Source organism: Pseudonaja textilis, chromosome 4 (genome assembly GCF_049901715.1).
Source record: "Pseudonaja textilis isolate UNSWEBS1 chromosome 4, rPseTex1.2, whole genome shotgun sequence".
NCBI classification, from domain to species: Eukaryota; Metazoa; Chordata; class Lepidosauria; order Squamata; family Elapidae; genus Pseudonaja; species Pseudonaja textilis.
The window spans coordinates 52,555,729-52,575,637 of record NC_141993.1 but is presented as its reverse complement, the minus strand read 5'-3'; the positions used below and the strand labels follow the sequence as shown (position 1 = coordinate 52,575,637).

At 35.7% G+C, this 19,909-nt stretch overlaps 1 protein-coding gene and 1 long non-coding RNA gene across 2 annotated transcripts in view; one reads left to right on the top strand and one right to left on the bottom strand.

The window, feature by feature from the left end:
* Positions 1-11,165, top strand: part of INPP5D (inositol polyphosphate-5-phosphatase D) — an 86,667-nt gene extending 75,502 nt beyond the window's left edge. Inside the window, exons 24-28 of the mRNA XM_026701313.2 lie at positions 1,652-1,748; positions 3,080-3,196; positions 6,762-7,007; positions 7,494-8,058; positions 9,157-11,165. Of these exons, the coding sequence (XP_026557098.2) occupies positions 1,652-1,748; positions 3,080-3,196; positions 6,762-7,007; positions 7,494-8,058; positions 9,157-9,159 (1,028 nt within the window). The 3' untranslated portion in view covers positions 9,160-11,165. The remainder of the gene's footprint in view (positions 1-1,651; positions 1,749-3,079; positions 3,197-6,761; positions 7,008-7,493; positions 8,059-9,156) is intronic.
* A 3,506-nt stretch (positions 11,166-14,671) lies between these two features.
* LOC148125833 (uncharacterized) lies at positions 14,672-19,888 on the bottom strand. Its single transcript, XR_015743538.1, has 2 exons — positions 19,824-19,888; positions 14,672-17,976 (listed from the first exon to the last, which is right to left on the bottom strand). It is a non-coding gene; the product is annotated as an uncharacterized LOC148125833 (long non-coding RNA).
* Between the last annotated feature and the right edge of the window lie 21 nt (positions 19,889-19,909).

The following is a 19,909-nucleotide window of genomic DNA, read 5'->3' as shown; positions in this document are numbered from 1 at the left end:
ATATATAGTTGAAGTTTAGGTATGGATACAGCAATATATGATGGGAATAATATATGTATAAAAATAAATAGAATGGACAGTAAACAAGTCAACACTGAGCAGGAAGGAAGAGACCTATAATATCTCCTTGATCGTTCAGTGGATTCTGGATAAATATACAAGCCATGCTTGCTTGTGGTAAGGGGTTAAAGATATATAGTACTGGTTAAAGATGAGAAAATATCATACTTTTAATGCAAATTATACTATGCTGTTAACTGAAATCCTTAATGATTGATTTGTATTGAATGTTTGTATTCTAATAGGAATAAGTATCTGAATGAATCAAAGGTTAAAGTAATTGCAATTAATAGAGAACACACAGTGCACGACATCAAGTTGCACTTATAGGGCAAAAAGAGAGAGGAACTAGATGAATTTGTGCAGCTTAGTAGAATGTTTACAGAAAATTAAGATGCTGAAGTAGAAATTTTTTAAAACATGTGAACAGTGGTGGAAAGCTAGTGGCAGTAGATAGTATCTTGCAATGAAAGAAGTGAAAATGGCTGTGTATAAGAGCATATTCCTTTGTGAGTGGTGTGGGGACCTAGTGGTGAAGACCCTTGTCTCCCACTCAGAAGGTTGAGAATTCAATCCTGGGTAGCAGCAGATATTTCTCTCTCAGGACACAAAGAGAAAAGATCTGCTTCAAACTCCATGTAGGCCTCAGGAAGAACATTCAACCAATAAATGTTCAATTACATTCAGTCGTCCCAAGTCTATCCCGCATTAATAGATTATAGGGTTGTAAAAAGAAAAAAAAACCTATGTTTCTTCCAACACTGTGACATAGATGATGGGTATTTTACAAAGAAACATACAGGTATATTGAATGCAGTCAAAATATATCAGTTGAATATGTGTGAGGTAAAACAAGATGAAATAAAAAAATATGAACAGATGATGAATGAATGTGGATTGAATACAAAAGTGAAATAGCCAATATGAAAGAACTGAGGTGTTTTGCCATATAAGAAGAATGAAACAAATATCATGAAAGAAAAGTAAATGTATCAAGAAAGACCTTGAAGGGAGTTGATGAGATCCTCAAAAAAAGAGGTGAAAGTTTAAAGAACAAAAATGCAATACATGAATTGGTATGCAGATGAGGTAGAAGCAAGTAAGGTTTGCAAAGATAGAAAAAATATAGAAAGCATAGTGATTGGAATGGATATAAACTAAAGTTAGTTAGATTTCCATTTATTTTTTAATCTCCTCTTTTAATTTCATTTGCTCATTACTTACACTTTTTCCGCACTGTGCATATTGCTTACCCAGATATGGAATGGCCTATAAGCTACTCATGTTCTGTCTGAGGTGAACAAGAAGTTACATAGTTAGGAGTGATTAGCATCTGATTTCAAATCACTTTCTTGCTTACCACTCTCTCAGGCAGAAGATGGGCCTTCTCAGAGTGTAGTAGTAGTTTTATTTGACTGATAGTATCCCAGATGTACTTTTCTTATTTTCCCTGTACAGGTCAGCCACAATAGTTATTTGGATCTTAAGTTAAATATATACTTCATGACTACTTTAAGTTATTTAGTGACAATTATAGCACTATAAAGATATAAAGAAGCATGATATTTCATCTGGATCTATTTGCCTTCAGATTTTGTGAAAATTGAACGAGATGAAACTGCTGGACAAAAATCAATCAGAGGCTTAAGCTGTACAGACCATGCCAAAGAATGGGAACAAATCAACAAGTAGGTTGAAGACAACCAATTGTCTATGTGCAAACATGACTGATACACTACAGCTATATTGCACTATAGAATGCAGTTGCATTACAGACTGCACTATAGTCTAATATTATTCAAAACATTAGTATCTCACTCTTTCTCCAGTCATAACCTTGGGTGTCCTTAGAAAAAATATTTGACATTCTTTATTATATTTTTATTATCTGCCAGGTAAGAATCCATGGAACCAACTTTCCTAGTTCTTTACTTTCCTATATTATACTATAGATGTAGTGTGTAATGCGATATAGACATAGTGCAATATAGGGAAGTAAAGAATTGGGCATGGCAGATAATAAAAATATAATGAAATATGTCAAATATTTTTTCTAAGGAAACTCAAGGTTATGACTGTAGAAAGAGTGAGATACTAATATTTGGAAAAATATTATACCCAATATAATATTTTAGTATGTTTTAATGTGATCCATGGCATACCAATAATCTAGGACCATTATGATTGTTGATATAGATAGTACAACACTATTTTTTTCATATTGATCCCATAACATTAATCATCTTTAATCATAGAGTTTTTGTAACTGATATACCCCATATCTCTCTGACCTCAATTCAATGTTCACCTTCCCAGGTTTTAGCAGTTGTTTGTCTCTCAGCTGTCAACAAGAATAGTAGTATTTCTTTACATAATATGTTTTCATTCTCACCTCATTTAACAGTAATTATAAGATTGAACATAATTTTTGTTCTGTAATCATGATGTATTTCTTAAAGACATAATACCATAACCATCTATTTACTTTACATTCTCACCAGAAATGATAGAATTTGTTCAGAATATCTCAAACATATGGGGTTGATTGCCTTGAAAATATAGTCATAGCATTTAGCTATGAGTTTGAACAGAATTCTCTTTCATTTTAAATGAAAGTAGTTTTTTAAATTTCCAAACAGCATCCCATTCTCCTTCTCCTTTTAAATATTTTTCTATGTTTATCTAGTGCCACTCAATCCAGTTTTCAAGAATAGTATTTGAATGGGTTAAAATGTTGCAAAATGCTGGATCCATGTTCAGATTCACTCCCATCTAGGAAGCTCAATGGGTAATTTTGCCTTGAGTTCCTAGAGGAAATGCAAGATATTAATATGACTATACTAATAAATAAAGACTGAACATATATTTAAATATACTGTACTTGACCCCATTCTTGTAAAATGTGAAGGTTGTAAGACTACTAATTGTTTAATTGTTCACTGATGTTTAAAAACTGTGATATGAAAATATTCTCCTTCAGAAAATTTCAAAATTCTCTAACCTGTATTTTTCCTGAAAGGGTTACTATTTCTAACAGGAGATCCACTCATCTGGTAGCCAAAGAAGCAGCCGCCATTGCTCGGTTTCGTGGAACTGCAGTAACTCTTGAAGACACTTGCAGAGATGATATTGGGTGGTAAGTACAGAACTTCACCTTTGAGAAAGCCTCATGGTACATTTATACTTCTTCTCACATGATTGGATTCTTCATTTTTGTTATCTTAATCATGAAATTTCTGTTTGAGGCATAATACCTCAAAGGAAGGAAGGCTTAGCTCTCCTCTTTCCAGGTGTAATCCTATAATGCACAATAACATGTTCTAAAAGATGCTTCTCTTACTTCTTCAAGCAAAAATGCAAGGAAATGTTTTCCTTGATAGGTTGGAAGTATTTGCTGTATGACCAATAACCTGAGGACTGTGAAAAAAATGAAGGGTTTTGCTTCACTATTGAAGACAGAATAGTATTTTTAAGAAATATACTTGAAAGCTGTATTGAACTACTTGTGAACACTTATGTAAGACTTGATTTTTGATTACTGACTTTATTTTTTCTTTTGGTGACTTCAGTTTTAGAATTTACAGTTGGCCTGGCCTTAATTAGCTGGCACTATAACATTTTACATATTCAATATGTGCTAGTTTTAACAGGAAGGTCAGTAGTTATCCAATTTGCTTTCAAATGGCTTCTATCATTACCAATCAAAAACATTTGCCTCCTGAATAGATTTTTTTTATAGTAAGAAAAACATTGGGAAAAAAGCGGCAAAATAGAGGATGATTAAAAATAGAAGATATTGTAATCTGGATTCTTGGAATAATTATATGAGTTAGGCAGGACAATTATACAATACAGGACCCATCTAAAAGCACGTATATCAGTTCTTATTCCATTAAAAAAAACTACAGAGTATAAAAATAAATGGTTATTTTAAAATGGAAGAAAATTAATTGAACAGATAGTATAATATTTGAATGAGGCATAATCTTGCTCCTAATTTTCATCTGATCCACTTTGTGACTGAACTGTCAGCAATCAAATTTAGTATGAATTTATTTTGCTCTTCAAGTGAAGAAATTGCATACAAGTAGTCTTTGATTTAGGACCACAATTGAACCCCAAAATTTCCATTGCTAAGCAAAACAATTAAATGAGTTTTGCCCCTTTTTACAACCTTTCTTGCCCCAGTTGTTAAGTAGATCACTGCTGTTAAGTTAATAACAAGTTTGTTAAGGGAATCAGGCTTCCCCATTGACTTTGCTTGTCAGAAGATCGCAAAAGGTGATCACAGGACCTGGGACACTGCGACAGTCATACATGCAAGCTGCCAAATTTTGATCACATGACTGTGGGGAGCTGCAATGGTTGTTAACTATGTCATAAGTCACTTTTTTCATTGTCATTGTAATTTTAAATGGTCACTAAATGAATAGTTGTGAGTCGAGGACTACCTATAGAACTTGAGCCCTGAAGACCATTTGTGGCTTCCAAAAACCTCGGGTGCACCTTCATATATAACTATCAATACATTCTAGAGATAACTTTCAGTAGGACAGAAAATGAAATGAGAAAAACAGGACTGGAAATATTTACATTATTTAATGTTAATTAAAAGTAGTTGTACATGAAATGAGGTCATTTTGTTTTTGCCTCAGCCAGTACATTTTGAAGTACAGTCCCCAGAATGTCTTCAAGTACAAATATCAGGTACCGGGTTTCAGCCAGGAAAAAGTGAATATCCCTAATGTATATCCCAATATACACAATATACTACACTATAGAATATGTGGGGCAGGGGTGGGATTCTACCAGTTCGCACCTATTCGCTAGAACCAGTTAACATTCTAAGCAGTTCGAAGATCCTGTTTTTAAAAGAAATTACTGGCCTAATCCTGTAAGGAAGGAAACATTCTGGTGTTGCTTACAGAAACTGCCTCTCCAACTTCCTGTCTCAGGAACGTCTCTGGAGTTTTTTTCCTCTCCTTTGCTGGTACTTTGCTTGTGTGGAGTGACCATTCAAAGTTACAATGGCACTGAAAAAAGTGACTTATGACCATTTTTCACACTTAACGACTGTTGCAGCATCTCCACAGTCATGAGAGGCCAGGCAAGGAGATGCATGCCTCGATGTGAGTGATATTGATTGGCCACACCCAGCTAATAACATGACCACCAAGCCATGTCCACAGTCACATGACCACCAAGCCATGACCACCACCTAAGCCACGCCCACAGTACCAGTTGTTAAAAATTTGAATCCTACCCCTGATGTGGGCACAATATAGTACAACTGGCCAGAGAAGCACAATAAAGCTTAAAAAAAACTGAAGAAAGCTGATAACAATGACCCTTCATTATTTTTCACTTTCATAAGATTTGAAGTAGTTTAAATCAAGAAGAGTGTTCTACTTAGAACAATACTCCTTCTTTAACTAGAAACTGCTGTTTCTCCTCCTCCTTCTTTAAGTACAAATGATGTTTTGGTCTGACATCATTTAGGAAAGGATAATGTTTATTATCAAAACAACATCACCAGCAATTATAGATAGTGCTTAGCTGGCTGCTTATCTGCCTGTCCATCTGCCTATCCATCTATCATCTATCTCATTTAACATTCCATTAAAACCATAATAAAACAATAGCTAAAATATTGCCCAATGATTCTCAGTTAAATTCTAAATATCCCTTCAGAAGATAAAGACATCTTCCTGGATGCTAAAAATGAAAGAGGCCAAATGCGGGGCTATTTTCTGGTTCAAAGCCCTTTTACAGAGGTAACACATTAAGCAGATTTTTTCCTATTGTCTGCCCAGGATGTGCAGACTCATGTTGGGAAGTTTCTAATGTAATTTTAGGCCCACTTCATATGTACGATATCTTTACAGTCAATAACCACTTCTTTGAATTGAGTCTGGTGGTCCACTAGTAATCAGTGCACCCACAAAATAGTATTATTTTGCAATAGCAGGTTTTATCCACTAGCAGCCTATCTTCTACTTTCTATGCCAATTCTAGCTTCCATATTGTCTTCAAAGAGAGGTATGTGATAAAGTTGCTATTTCCAGGTATTAAGACTGCAACTTGTATACCAGCCAAAGCTAGGCAAGGGCTGCAAGTGCAGGAGGGTCACCTAATCATAGATATGCTCCTCCTACAGTAACTGATATTTTGAAAAGCCTTGATGTTTATGAGCAAACATCATTTTCATCTTGCTGGATTACAAAGGTTTCATATAGATATCTCCCAAAGGTTTTATATAGATATTAAAAGTATGGGAAAGACAAATGACCCCTATACTGGAGCAGTCATGGGCTTGATCACTGACTGGAAGCACCACCAGAGACAGAGCAGAATCGTTGCAGAGCTGTGCCTCCAAAATAATACCACAGTAAGATGAGTGTCGGAGGTTTCCAGAGTGTATTCTCCAGTTCAGATTGTGATGGTCATCTCCTTTTGTGACCATTGCTCTTCTGTCCTGTGTCTGGGCCTGAGAACTTAAGCAAATAATCCTGTTATAGAATGCTTATGTTGAGACCCACAGAGATGACCTTAGAGAAATTATGCAGTGACTGTAAAACATATTTTAAGCCTAGCAAAAAGAAGCACAAATTGACTTTGCCTTAACTCCTCTAAATGTCTCCAGAATAACTAGGCATTCTATCATAGTTATTCATTTCTCTCGCTCTTAACTTTTTCCTCAGGAACACAGTGCCCTCAGAGATCAACAATGCCAGCTACTTACGGATGGCTGCTGCCTCTCAACCATTCACTGCAACAACACAGTTTAAGCAGATCCCTTCACCAGATCAACAACCTACCCTTTGGAATTACGATCCACAGCCCAAAGATAATACTCCAGTATTGGGATTAGAATCTCCTACTACACCTTCCACTCTGTCTCCTGGATCTCCAAGAGCTTCTTTTGCAACTAATCGAAAAGATCAACTGTAAGTTTTATATCACTTTGGTCTAAATTTAGACCACTGAGGTAGCCTAGATTTCCCATATTTTATTTGTCCTTTAGCAAACCATTCTATAGATCATATTATTTCTAGACTTTAGGCAACAGGATTATATAACAGGGCAACTATAGTCACTGCTATTTTATGAACTCCAGTATTTCTTTATTTCTGCTTAATCAATATTTTATTTTCATATGCATTCACTATCATTTTGAGTCTTTCCTTGGCCAATTCCAGGCACTGTGCTGCCAAAGATGGAATCATGCCAAATCCATTTAAAACTCAAGGCAAATCAAATTATTTCTGAACATAGAACTGCTAAACCCATGTGCCTCTATTCCCTTTCCAACGATATAGAACAATAATTAATAGAAAAATTAATTAATTAATATAACCTTTTCAAAACATTCCCAAACTTTGTATAATGGTTACATAACCTTCCTTTTTCTCTTAATTTATTAACCTCGGCAGGTACAGTGAGGTGAGGAAAAGCATGGTAGAACCATTGCTGCAAGATGAAGCATATTCAAAACCAGAGATGATTGATAATCCTCTGTATGATTTCACAAAATCCAAGGACAAGCTTCTATTTAAGAGAGAACAGGAATTGTTTAAGGTCTCCCGAAAAGAACTCCCAACCATTCCTGATCAAAACTTTCCTTTCACCAAGCTACAAGAGACCGATGGCAACAAACCTTGCAAGCAACAATCCTCCCCACCTTTCATTGTCCCCACACACAGATTTCGTTCTTATACTTGTTCTAATCAATCTGAGGAAAACAGTACAGTAAAGGAAAAGATTCAAAACAAGCAGAAGCCTTGTTCCAATTTAGATCCTTCTCTGTCAACTTTCAAGAATCCCATTAAATTAACAAGGTCTGAAGTAGTGCAGAATAAACCACCTCTTCCATCTAAAAGCCAGGTGGTACTTGATATGCAGCACATCAAGGGACGAGATTATCGAGAAAACTCTGAACTTCCATCTCAAAGGAAACACCAAAATGAGGATGGGACTGTTGGCAGAGCAATTGTGCCGGTAAGTTTAATATAGTGCATAGCATGTACATTTTGAAACAGGAAATAGTTTTTCAGAATTTCAGAAATGGGTTAGGTCCTTTATCAGCTCAATCTGTAAATAATAATGATTGAATATGAAAGCTTTTGCATACCAAGTATGTATGCAGTGACTGAACAACCAAGTTTATTTCAGGGTTGTTTTTATATAAAATGGAAGGCACAGAGGTGGTATTCAGCAGGTTCTGTCCAGTTCTGGAGAACTGGTAGTGGAAATTTTGAGTAGTTTGGAGAACTGGCAAATACCACTTCTGACTGGTCCTGCCCCCATCTATTCTCTGTTTCCTAAATCCCAGCTGATCAGCTGGGTTTCTTTTGTTGTCCTGCATAGGAGAACGGAGCTGGAAAGTAGGTTAGTGGGGTGGAGAGGGAATGGGATTTTGCAGTAACCTTCCCCCAGGAATGGGGAGGGAATGGAGATTTTACAGTACCTTTCCCCTGCCATGCCCACCAAACCACACCACACCCACCAAACCACACCACGCCCACCAAGCCACGCCCACAGAACTTGTAAAAAAAATTGAATCCCACCACTGGGAAGGCAGATTAAGAAAGCCATAAATGGTACCATAGCTTTCGCCATAAATGGTACCATATACAACTATTCCAATAATAATTTGCTCGAATCCAATTAAGGAAAAAGTTGGCACAAATCTTCGAGGAGATAATTTTAAACAGTAGCAGTAGTAGACAATTTACTTTGGAATATTTTTGTTTCTTTTTTTAAACTAAGCAAATAGCACTCAGTTTTTTTTTGCTCAGCAAACCAGGCAATCATAACACTTCATAATCATTAAATATCTCTAAGCTAAATATCTCTAAGACATACTACTGCTTTTTGCAATATAGACCACAAATGTACTTTTTATTACACTTAAACAGATATACAGACAACTAAGTAGTCTTTGTTAATTGGGGAGAGTGTTATGGCTGAAATAAAAGCATCTTCCTGTGAACTGACAGAGATAAGGAAGTTAAATGTGTGTTGCCTGTTCTTGAGCAATGTAACTTTTCAATGATTATTCTGTCATAAGAATGGATATTATTCTTTTCTTTCTAGTGAAAGAAATGATCACTGATGAAAAACCCAGATGAATCCTGAAAAGAAATAGCATGAACATTTCTTATCAATACTCTTAATATCGTTTGACTTGGTTCGTAGACAAGCCATGTAGCTGAATGTTTAAACAAGAATAAATATTTCTTCCTCTCTCTCTTGTGGTAGTACACATTATGAAACATAAGGTAAAATTAATTAAGACCAAAACTGATTTTAAGAGACTGAGATGAATGAGTGCTACAAAGCTTAAAACTTTGTCAATTCCTTCAAAAACAAGATAGTTATGAATAATTATGCGAATTGAAAATGATATGAGTTGGATATATTTGAAGCTATTATTCAGATTACTACTTTATATTACAGATTAAGACAAATATTTTTAGATAACGGTCCAGTTTCCTAAATACTTGGTGGTTTATTGAGGGGAAATAAAAACCAAAAGTGTATAATTTCTGTCCATGCACAAAGTGCTAACTTGATTCGTTAAGTCAAGAGAACACAGTGAGTATGAATTTTCAGCAACTATAACATTTCCTTGGACCATAATCTATCAATGATTGCCTTATTTTCCAGATAATTCCTTATTTTTTATTTATAATGTGAATGAAGAACAGTACACTTGAGGAACTGAAACTTTCCAGAAAAAATTGTGTGTGTGTGTGTGTGTGTGTGTGTGTGTGTGTGTGTGTGTAGGTCTTGTAGTTTGCTTTATATAGTATACATATTCAATCCATATTGATTTCATTGTAGCATCACATTGGCAATTACTTGAGTCAAAATGTAATAAAAACAATCTCTCTTATCCTGGCTTATAAGCAACTAGACATATTTGGGCTTAATTACAATTAGATTTTGATGGTGAGTCTAATGAATAATTTATTCTTCTTTTAAAATAAGCTTCCATACTGTTAGAATATGTGGTAGAATCTAGAACAGTTTCTAAATTAACTACTTGGCAATGTTTATTTTAAGGAATTTCAATAACTACGCATAGAATTATTTTTGTCTAGTGCACAACAGTAGCAATCTAATCAATTTCAGCATGTTGTAATTATTCAGGATCATATTCCCTAATCTCTTCAAAGGAGGCTGAAATATCATCATTTTTATGGAATCTTTTTAAATTAAATTGGAAATAGATCAGAGATTCAAAAACATCTTTGAAGTAGAAATTACTGATATTTCTGACATGGAAAAAACAATTGGAATATTGGGTCATGAAATACCAGTGCATGCAAGTCTTAAATTTGAGATTAAAATTAATTAATGAAAGAGTTTATTCCAAATAAATTACCTCTTCAAGAAGGAATCAAAAGAATGGACTGTATCTCTGTTGGCAATATAATAAATACATTTGGCCATGGTAAGATCTGGTTCATTTTTAGAGTAATAATATGTATTAGTAGATGGATTAGTAAATATTTCCAAGTTTAAACTAGTTTGAAATTAAAGATTCAGTATTATTGTGAATTATATTCAAAAATTGTGAAACCTGACCAATTTTGAGAAACATTGGTTATATCAAATGTGAGGAATAGCCCAGATTGATACAGAGGGACAAGAAAAGTCCTATTATCAGGATATCACAGACTGGATTCAAGAAATATATCACATTTTAAAAGATTGTTTTTATATACTAATTAAGATACAATATATTTCTGTGTTACGGATTTCATAAGATTTTGCAAAAGTAGACACATTTCTATATGTAATTTGATATATTGTTACTAAATGATTATGTCATCTATTTAGGTGATTTATATCAAATTGGTATATTAATTTGTTTGTTTCTTTTTTCTTTTATTTTAGTGTTATAACTTAATAACTAATTTGTTGGATTTGTGTACATTAATGTCTTCCTCTTAATTTGTTTTGTATATATTTTAAACTGCAATGACATAATTAAAATTATTTCTAAATTGTACTATCTTATTGACCACAATGATTATTGCTTTTTATTTTTGTATCCATCTGAGACTCTGGTAAAAAGCTTTGCAATAAAATTGTGTTATGAATAGTGTCTTTGATTTTCTGTGTGCTCCTTGCTAATTTTAAAAAGGCAGTTATTCTTATCCAAAAGAAGCAAGTTATTATGATTGGCCACTGCAGATTGTTTAAGGTTATTAAATAATGTGTTAACATCCCCATCTCTGACTGCTACTGTTCAATAAATTTATATGAACTAAGTTCCATTCGCCTTCTATTGTCTGTCATGTTTCCTGACTCTAAGAAATTTGAAGGAGACATTTTATGCTGCTGAAGCTGAATGGAGCTATAAACTAAGTGTGTGGTGAAACTTAATTGTGGTGGAAGGTAACAAATGCAGCAGGCTGTTATAATAGAGTCAACTTATTTACTCACAGAAGGGTAAATGGTGGAAAGCTTGTGCTTATATATATTTAAAGGCCCCATTGACAGAGTAAGTAGCAGTGCTGGCATTCAGGAATTGTAAAGATCCCTTTATACAACCATTTTACTGAAACAAAGCAGTTTAGACCTAGGAAATGCTTGATTTTACAAACTCTCAATTTTATGGTCTTTGATCCAGTAAATATTGGCAATAACAAGACAAAAACCTGAATTTCAGGTAATAATGGACTTCTTCCCAAACAATGGAATATCTGTTGTGTTGACACAATCCAATGTTTTACTATATTTTATGTTTATCAGTGTTTCACTGTACATATTTGTTGCTTTTAGATGCTATTTCATCCTTTTTCATTATAATTATGGTTTGGGATTCAGTATTTATAAATATTGTACTTAATAAGCCATGGCTTGAAGGGGAGGGAGTAAAAAGAAAGAAAAAGTGTAGATGGCAGGATAATGGAATACCAATGCTCTTGCCTGGGTTTGATAAGATTTGTCCCAGGTCTTACTCAGCAGCACTCCAGGAATCTGTTCTTGTGCTTCATTGCTCAAAGCTCCTCAGTAACCAAGAGGTGCCCCAGGATTGGCTCAACGGCTGTATAGGAGATGCAGTGCAAGACTCCATCACCCACTTATTTCTAGCAGTGACTAAAACTTCAGCTGAGCCACCCACCATATCCTCTGGAAATCCATTGGGTTTGCTGGTTACTTGAAAGAGTCCAATCAAATGGCCCTGTCGCCTCAGAGTGACACCAGTGACCTGGAAGACAATCCAAATATGACCTGACAACTATGGGAAAAGGTGGTTGACTTTAGATAGAACTTTGCTGATTCAATTGGAGATGCTCTTATCTTCAGACTGAGGTTCTGTATCTGCAAAATCTTATCTACGAAGGCAAAGTCCTACTATGGTAAGATATTACAGATGTTTTAGAAATGGCTTGATCTAATTGTCAGCTGAGTTTTACAACTCATGTGTATTACATATTAAGAACATCGTGTTTTGTTTTACATAATTTTATTTATCAGAATATATTGAAATTGTATACCAGCACAAAGAATATAAGGACCATTGCAATTCTTGATTTAGAAAGATTATCTCCCACTGAGAGCAAATTCTTTCTGAGAATCAGATATGTTACTTTTATCACCTAATTAATCTTAGCCACTTTCCATTGAGAACTGAAAAGCAGCTTGTTTCCCAGATAGATTTCCCAACTTCTCAGGTCTAAAAATAGCCATGTTCTTTTAGTGTGTTAAATTTCCATGGAGATCCAGCTGTCATGAACGCTTAATGATTTTAGCTACAATTTGTAACATACAGAATACAATTATGTTTTAAAAGCGTGGTTGCTTCTCTCTACCACTACCCCAGTTCTAACTGTGCAGCCTACCTTGCCATTCCTATTAGCCCTACAGAATGAGATTCTAATATTTAATTAGAACATGGATAGATTTTAAATCACATTAACAAAGTATCACTATCATTATTGAAGACCAACATTTTAGTCATGGTTTTACTAGGAATTCTAAACAATTGGAAAACAAGGATAAACAGTAGAACTGAATATACATTTCCTAAAATAAGGGTTCCATCCTTACCTAAGGTTTCTTGTACAGAGCTCTGTGGTGCAGACTTAGACATACAGAAGGGATTTTGAATATAGGTGAAAATATGATAGCTTCCCATACAGCACTGCATTTAGGGATAAACACCCACCATACTTAATTGTGTTAAAAGTGGAAATTAACACAGTAAGAATTCTGATTATGTATATTAAACAGCCCACTCCAACTTGTTCATAATGTTTGATGCAAAAGGTAGCTTTTCTTGCAGGAATTATTTGGCATTCCATGTGATCCTAAAATTCAGTGATTAATAGCTAATAGATGGGTAATGCAAAGCATTCTGAAGAAATATTTCTCAGGATGCATTAATGCAAACAAACTATTTTTCTTTGGGATCTTAAATCAGCTGTGTCTTTTGTATGTCTTGTATCAGTAACTGAAAATGCCAACTGGTTTACACGGGTACACCTAGGCAACCTATGCATTGCACTTGCCAGCTTGTTCCTTACTTGGGAATGCACATGAAAAAAACAATTGGGGACAGCCTTCAAACCAGCTACACACAAATTTTCAGAGATGTTCACAGGTTGTAGTCATAAACTCAAGATGGCAGCTACACTGGCACAAGCAAACATAAAATACGGAGCTTTTCTCACTCTGCCTTAAGCACTGTCATTACTTTTTTAACCACACCTTGTGGGCATCTCTGCAAGTATTGCTACACTTTTCAGAAGCAGTTCTGAATGCTTGGTATAGCAAGTAGTGAAAGATATTAGTACTTGTATTTGGCAACATCTGAGGCACCACAGTTACAACTTTCCTTTTGGTTATTTGCTTCTAGTGATGAATGCTTAAGGAATACCATTATGAGTGAAATTTTTGTTTATAAATTCTATAGACCATGTGTACCACCTTGCTCCCTTAATGATGCTAGACAGCATCTAAGAAACATTAAAAACACCGTAAAAACAAATAGGACTGGTATCAACATGAATGTTAAAATAGTAACATTAAGAGGTTTGTGAAAATAAATTTTAAGATTTTCCTGAAGTTTAATGCAGAAAAAAATTATTGCAACTTCAGTGGTAATTTATTCTATACAATGGATCAAGAAAGCCAAACTGATTGTTGACATTAAACTTATCCATGGCAGGAAGATGTATTAAAAATATGTTGAAGATTTAAGAGTGCTAGATGGACTTTACAGGAGTAAATTATCCTGTAAATAGTTAGCATTTCAGCCATATACTGGCATATTTGACAATATACAACACAGGACAGAAGACAACAGATGAATCTGTGCTATAAATTGCTATGAACAGATGTACTTTGCTGTATTGCACAAAAAAAAAACCCACCCTTTTTCTTGCTAAGTTATCCTTTTTGCACATTTTATTTACAGTTCATATAACAGCTGTGATATTCACCCATCCAAAGTTATCTGCAGGTTTATAATAAAGTGTCAAAAATTATGCTTAATTTTAATTCTCCTTGTTCTTTATTTTTTGTTGTGGCTAACAACAACCCAAATCAGTCTTATCCTCAAAATTTTAATTAAGGGCACAGACTTGGTAGCTTTAATTAAATTGTTTGTTGTAATCTGATTGGATAACAGAAACAAATGTAGCATTCATGTGATTTTTGTTTTAAAAAAAGAAAATAAACATTTAGCTTGTATATAAGCAGATATAGAGGGGAAGAGCAAGGAACAAAAAGATACGATATTTTATAAGATTTTGAATTGTAGAGCTGGAAATTCTAGGGCAGACAGGACCTTGGGTCCATAAAGAGAAAGCCAGACAAGTTTGGTTGCACAAGAGCTGTTGCTTTGTTACGGAACAACTTATGTTTTAGATGCAGCAGCAGTGCTGGAAATAGCCTTGTCTCTTGTTAATGAGTGGAGCAATGCTGATGCACAAGTCCTTAAAAGACTAACATCTGCAGTTAAATAAGTCTGCCGTTTTGCACGGGTATGGTACATTGTTGCCCCTTCCTTATTAGGTTTGCTTTTGACCACTAAATCTCAGCCTTGGCAATTGTTAAGATGTGTGGACATCAATTCTCAGAATTCTCCAGACAGCAGATGGGAGTTGAGAAACCTGCTTTAAAGAACGGCAGGGGGCTGCATCTCTACTGCCTCTAGTGAATTTCATCCTGTTAAAAAGGACCAATACTTCTTTCTTTTCAGCAAACAAGGAAGGTGATGGGACTTTGTTCTGTGAAAGGAATAGTTACCTTGGATATGATGGACGTATGCAAATAGGGAAAGAAAACCTGGTCTCTGACAGTTCACGGCTTTCATTTCAGCCATTACACTCCTGCCATCTTTTAACATATAGTATTAGTTCAGTTACAGATTTGACTGGTTTTAATTTGTTGATTACTTACATTTTTTTAAAAAAATCCATTATTCATGTCCCCAAAGCAGGGTTGTCAAACTCATGGCCCACAGGCCTTGATGCGTCACACAGTGACCATGCCCATGCATGGTTTAGGAAAAAGTCACGATACATCACATGACGCTGCCATGACAATGCACGTTTGACACCCCTGCCCTAAAGCAACAACCATCTATTATCTGTCCCTTAATAAAAGCTTAATGGTAAAAGGTATCCACAAAAACGTTATTTTCTTTATATCTAGCAATTCCTTTTTTTGAAAATCTGCCAAAGGCTGCTGGTTATAACAGTAACAGAATTGCTTTCAGCTTTTAATTATGGCCTGAAATATATTTAAACTTTTTTTTCCAGCAGAGATATTACTACATAAACACAATATTTAAAAGTAGACATCACAGAATTAAAATTTTGCTATTCCAATTCAGACACATAGCATTATTAAATTGTATGGGTTTAGAACAGTTATTTATCAACCTCATCAACATCAAGGTTTATATTCCCATACTTACTCCATGAATTCCTTCACAAGAATGGTAGAACCCTTTTATTTCGACAGATCTTGACTAAGTTTTTCTAAACAGAACTGCCAGTATAGATTTCTTGAACCAATTTGTTTTAAGACCTAACAATTATTTTGAACTGGGTAGCCTTATTAATTGGATAAATTAAAAAGTTGACAGCTGTGATTGTATTTGAACAGTCCTGAAAAAGTATACCCAACCTTATTTTTCAGGTTGTTAGCTAGATGCTGCCAGTGAATTACAATTAATTTAAATAAAATCAAAATTATCTTTTTTTTCCATTAAACTTTTAAAAGTGCAGCCTTTGGCCAGAAGGTTGCATGCCTCTCAGGAAGGAATCAGAAAGAAATTATTCACTTCAGCAATACACTACATATTGGAACTAGATGGCTCTGATGAAACTTAAATAGTGATTTAGGTTCTCATCATACTATATGACTTACATTTATAGGTTGGGCTTACTTCCTCATAGCCAGTTGCCCATTAGAGACAATTTGTGCAGTCTTAGCTGCAGAATTACAGGAAGGAGGATCGAATGGGGATTTTTTTACATTTCAGACTAAAAATAGTTAAAAGCTAGTCAAAACTTCTGTAAAGCAGTATATACTATGCTAAATGGTGTACATATTGCACTAAACACTCATTATTCTGTCACTTACTCTGGCTCCACTGTGCAAGACAGTGACAAAGCTTTTGTTGTGCTCTCAGGAGAGCTATTTTTAACTCTGAGTCATGTTTCTTGGCTCTTTCCCTGACTATTAAAAATTAAAAGCACCATTAATTCCTACAAAAGCTACCACACCAATCATTCTACTTCAAGATCTTTTGCTTCGGTTTTCAATATTTGGAGCCCAAAATTACTGAAATCAATAGATTCTTTTATGATATTGTACATCTAATGCTCAGCGCACCTGACTTTTCAGCACCATATGTGACTGATCAGGGGCTTCCCGTTTGAAGGTCTCTAGAGTACTTGTAATAATCAGACTAGCCATAAAATCATCCTTTCCCCTCAACAATGAAGCTTATTGTTTTATAAAGTTTAAATATACACATTATTATTTTTTAGTTTGTTTGACAAGCTAAGTTTTAATGTATGATGAAAAAGCAGACAGATGTCAGATGTTCAAAATTATAACTGTATCAATACAGTTGAGCTTTAGTATTTTTTAGAAATGCGGTTACCTGAGCTACCTACCAGGGCTGATACCTGCAGCTGCATGAAAACAGATGGAAGCCATTACAGGTGGGCCACTGAATACGACATCTTGTGCACAAGTTGCATCCTTTTATAGCTCAGGAAGCTTTATGCCTACTCATGCCCTTGTCATCCCCCTAAACTGAATTATTGCAACATTCGCTACTTGAAGCCACCAGTTTGTTTCCATGTATAAGTCAATACATTAGTTATTACCGTACTTGTGATGTTCTACCATACATGCTATGGGATATGTGATTGCTTTTCCAATCCAATTAGATACAGGAGAAAAGATTTGCTGAGGAGAAAATGTTTGCTGAGGAACTCATCACCACCAGAATTCCATCTTCAGTCTCCAGATTCAAGCATTTTGTGATGGCCCTACTTTAGAATAGCTTATTCCTGAATTTTTGAATCACCCCCCTCCTTTTTTGGAGAGCTGTAGTCATGTCTCTTCAGAAAAGCATTTGGAGATGAATAAGATTATGCTACCCCCAAATGGTGGCATATAAAATTGATCAATTATAATTGCACTGAATAATTTTAATCTTATTGTATCAATAATGCAAGTTACTAAGAACTCTGGAAAATGGAGTGACATAAATGATATAAACATGCAAACAAATATGTCATTTACTCATTACCTGGGACCAAAACAATTTTATCTTGAAAAATTAGAAAATGACCTTGTAACCAATGATAAACCTAGGTAACCAAGCCAAGTTTCTAAATCTTCAAAATGGTGTTCATTTGAGGTCTAGACCTGAAAAAATGAGTGCAAAAATTATGTACAGTGCATGCTTTTAATTTTAATATTACAATTTAGTACAATGAAGTTTCATATGAATACAACTTATGAAAATTTCCTGCCTAGTAATCCCTAGCCTGTTTGTGAGAATGCTGTAAATCAGTGGTTGCCAACCAGTGGGCTGTGGTGGTCCACTGGTGGTCCACAAGAAAATTTTGGTGGTCTGCAGAGAAATGTCACCCCCAAAGCTCACCCTCCAAAGCAATTAATCCAGGCTGCGCAGGAACACAAGTCTGCCCTGCCCACATGGCCTACAGGAACCTTCCCTGCCATTCACTCCTTACCTGGCAAACTTGCCTGCTAAGTTGCTATTTTTTTTCCCCAACCATCAGTTGTTCTCCTGTGCTGGGAGATTTAGATTAGTTAGAAAGCAAGAAACCGTTGGATTTCTTGTTTTCTAGCTAATCTTTAGATTTTCAGCTCTGCTTTTAAGCAGAGCCGAACCTCCCTTAGGACTGAAGGTTCTATTATTCAGTGCAGACTCAGATAGCCGATGGCAGAAACACAGATCTCTAAGTGTTTCTGTGAGCAACTCAATCTGCCTGCCTGCTTTGCCTGTTTTGGGGTAAAAGTTATTTTTTTTATAAAAAATTCAATGTTTACATAAACATTTATAATATTTACATACAAGCCATGCCCAGCCAGTCACATGACCACCAAGCCACATATGATTTAAAATTATGAGTTTGGTGGTCCCTGAGGTGCAAAAGGTTGGCGACCTCTGCTGTAAATGACTACTGAAAAAAGTGTGCAGAGACTGGATCATGGATGGATGAAAGCAGAAGGAGCCTGCACAGAAAGGTTATTTATCACAGATAAGATTCACCCATGTACATACATCAAAATTCTATAATGGTAATGAAACTCAAACCAATACAATCCTTCAATGCCTTCAAAACATAAAATATTTAAAAATTCTAAAAGAGTTACTGGAAAATAAAGATCACGGCAAAAAAAAAAGATATTTGGAGCATATTGTTTTCTATCATCTATTTCTACTTCACTCTGTAAAGTCGACATAAAATTACAACTAACACTTTCTTTTGCTGGACTCTTAGAGCAGACTGTTAAAATCACCCCATTTTTAAAAGGAAACAAAGTATCTTTCATTGTCATCCTTATATAGGAAAACCAAATAGACTGAAATGATGGGCAGCACCTATTTCGCCAAAGCCGAGTTGCGCGATACGTTATCATCTTCGCGCTGGATAAACGCCGACCGAAGGAGAAAACGTACGGAGGATACCAACACAGCCCCCCAAAACAACGCACCAACTGTAACACAGAACTAAGATTTGTAGCACTCTGGTTCACTTCGGCATTTGTCGACTTTGGCGGCTTTAAGTTGTGTGAACTTCAACTCTCAGGATTCCCCAGCCAGCGCATCTTCAAGTCGCCAAGGTTGAGAAACATTGATCTTCTGCCGTATCTGCTGGCAGAGAAGTTAGGCTGAGCACCGCGTGGGAGGGAAAAGGTACTGTCGTCCCCTGGTCCTTTAGTTTCATCTAAGCCCAATGTATCCCTAAAACCACTCCTCTATCGATCTGTTTGGCGGAGCCAACGACGCCACAGTTTCCCGCCAAAGTGGCGCGCCGCAAAGGCGCCTCTTCCCAGCATCCTTGCCTAAAATGGCGTGTGTCCAGGGAGCCCTGACGAGCCTCGTCTTGCAGCCATTTTCTACCCCGCTTTTGCCTTGACAATTGCCGCGCAGCCCTCGTTTAACCAGAAAGGGCGCTCGCAAGGATGGGCCGGCGGGGTAGTAACTGATTTAGCGACGTGCGATCGCTAACTGCGCGATCCACCTTCCGCAGGAAGGGCGGTCTTGTGAATCAGGCACCAAGGCTGGAGCCTAAAGTGATTAGCCTGCGACGCAGGAAGAGAAAGCCCG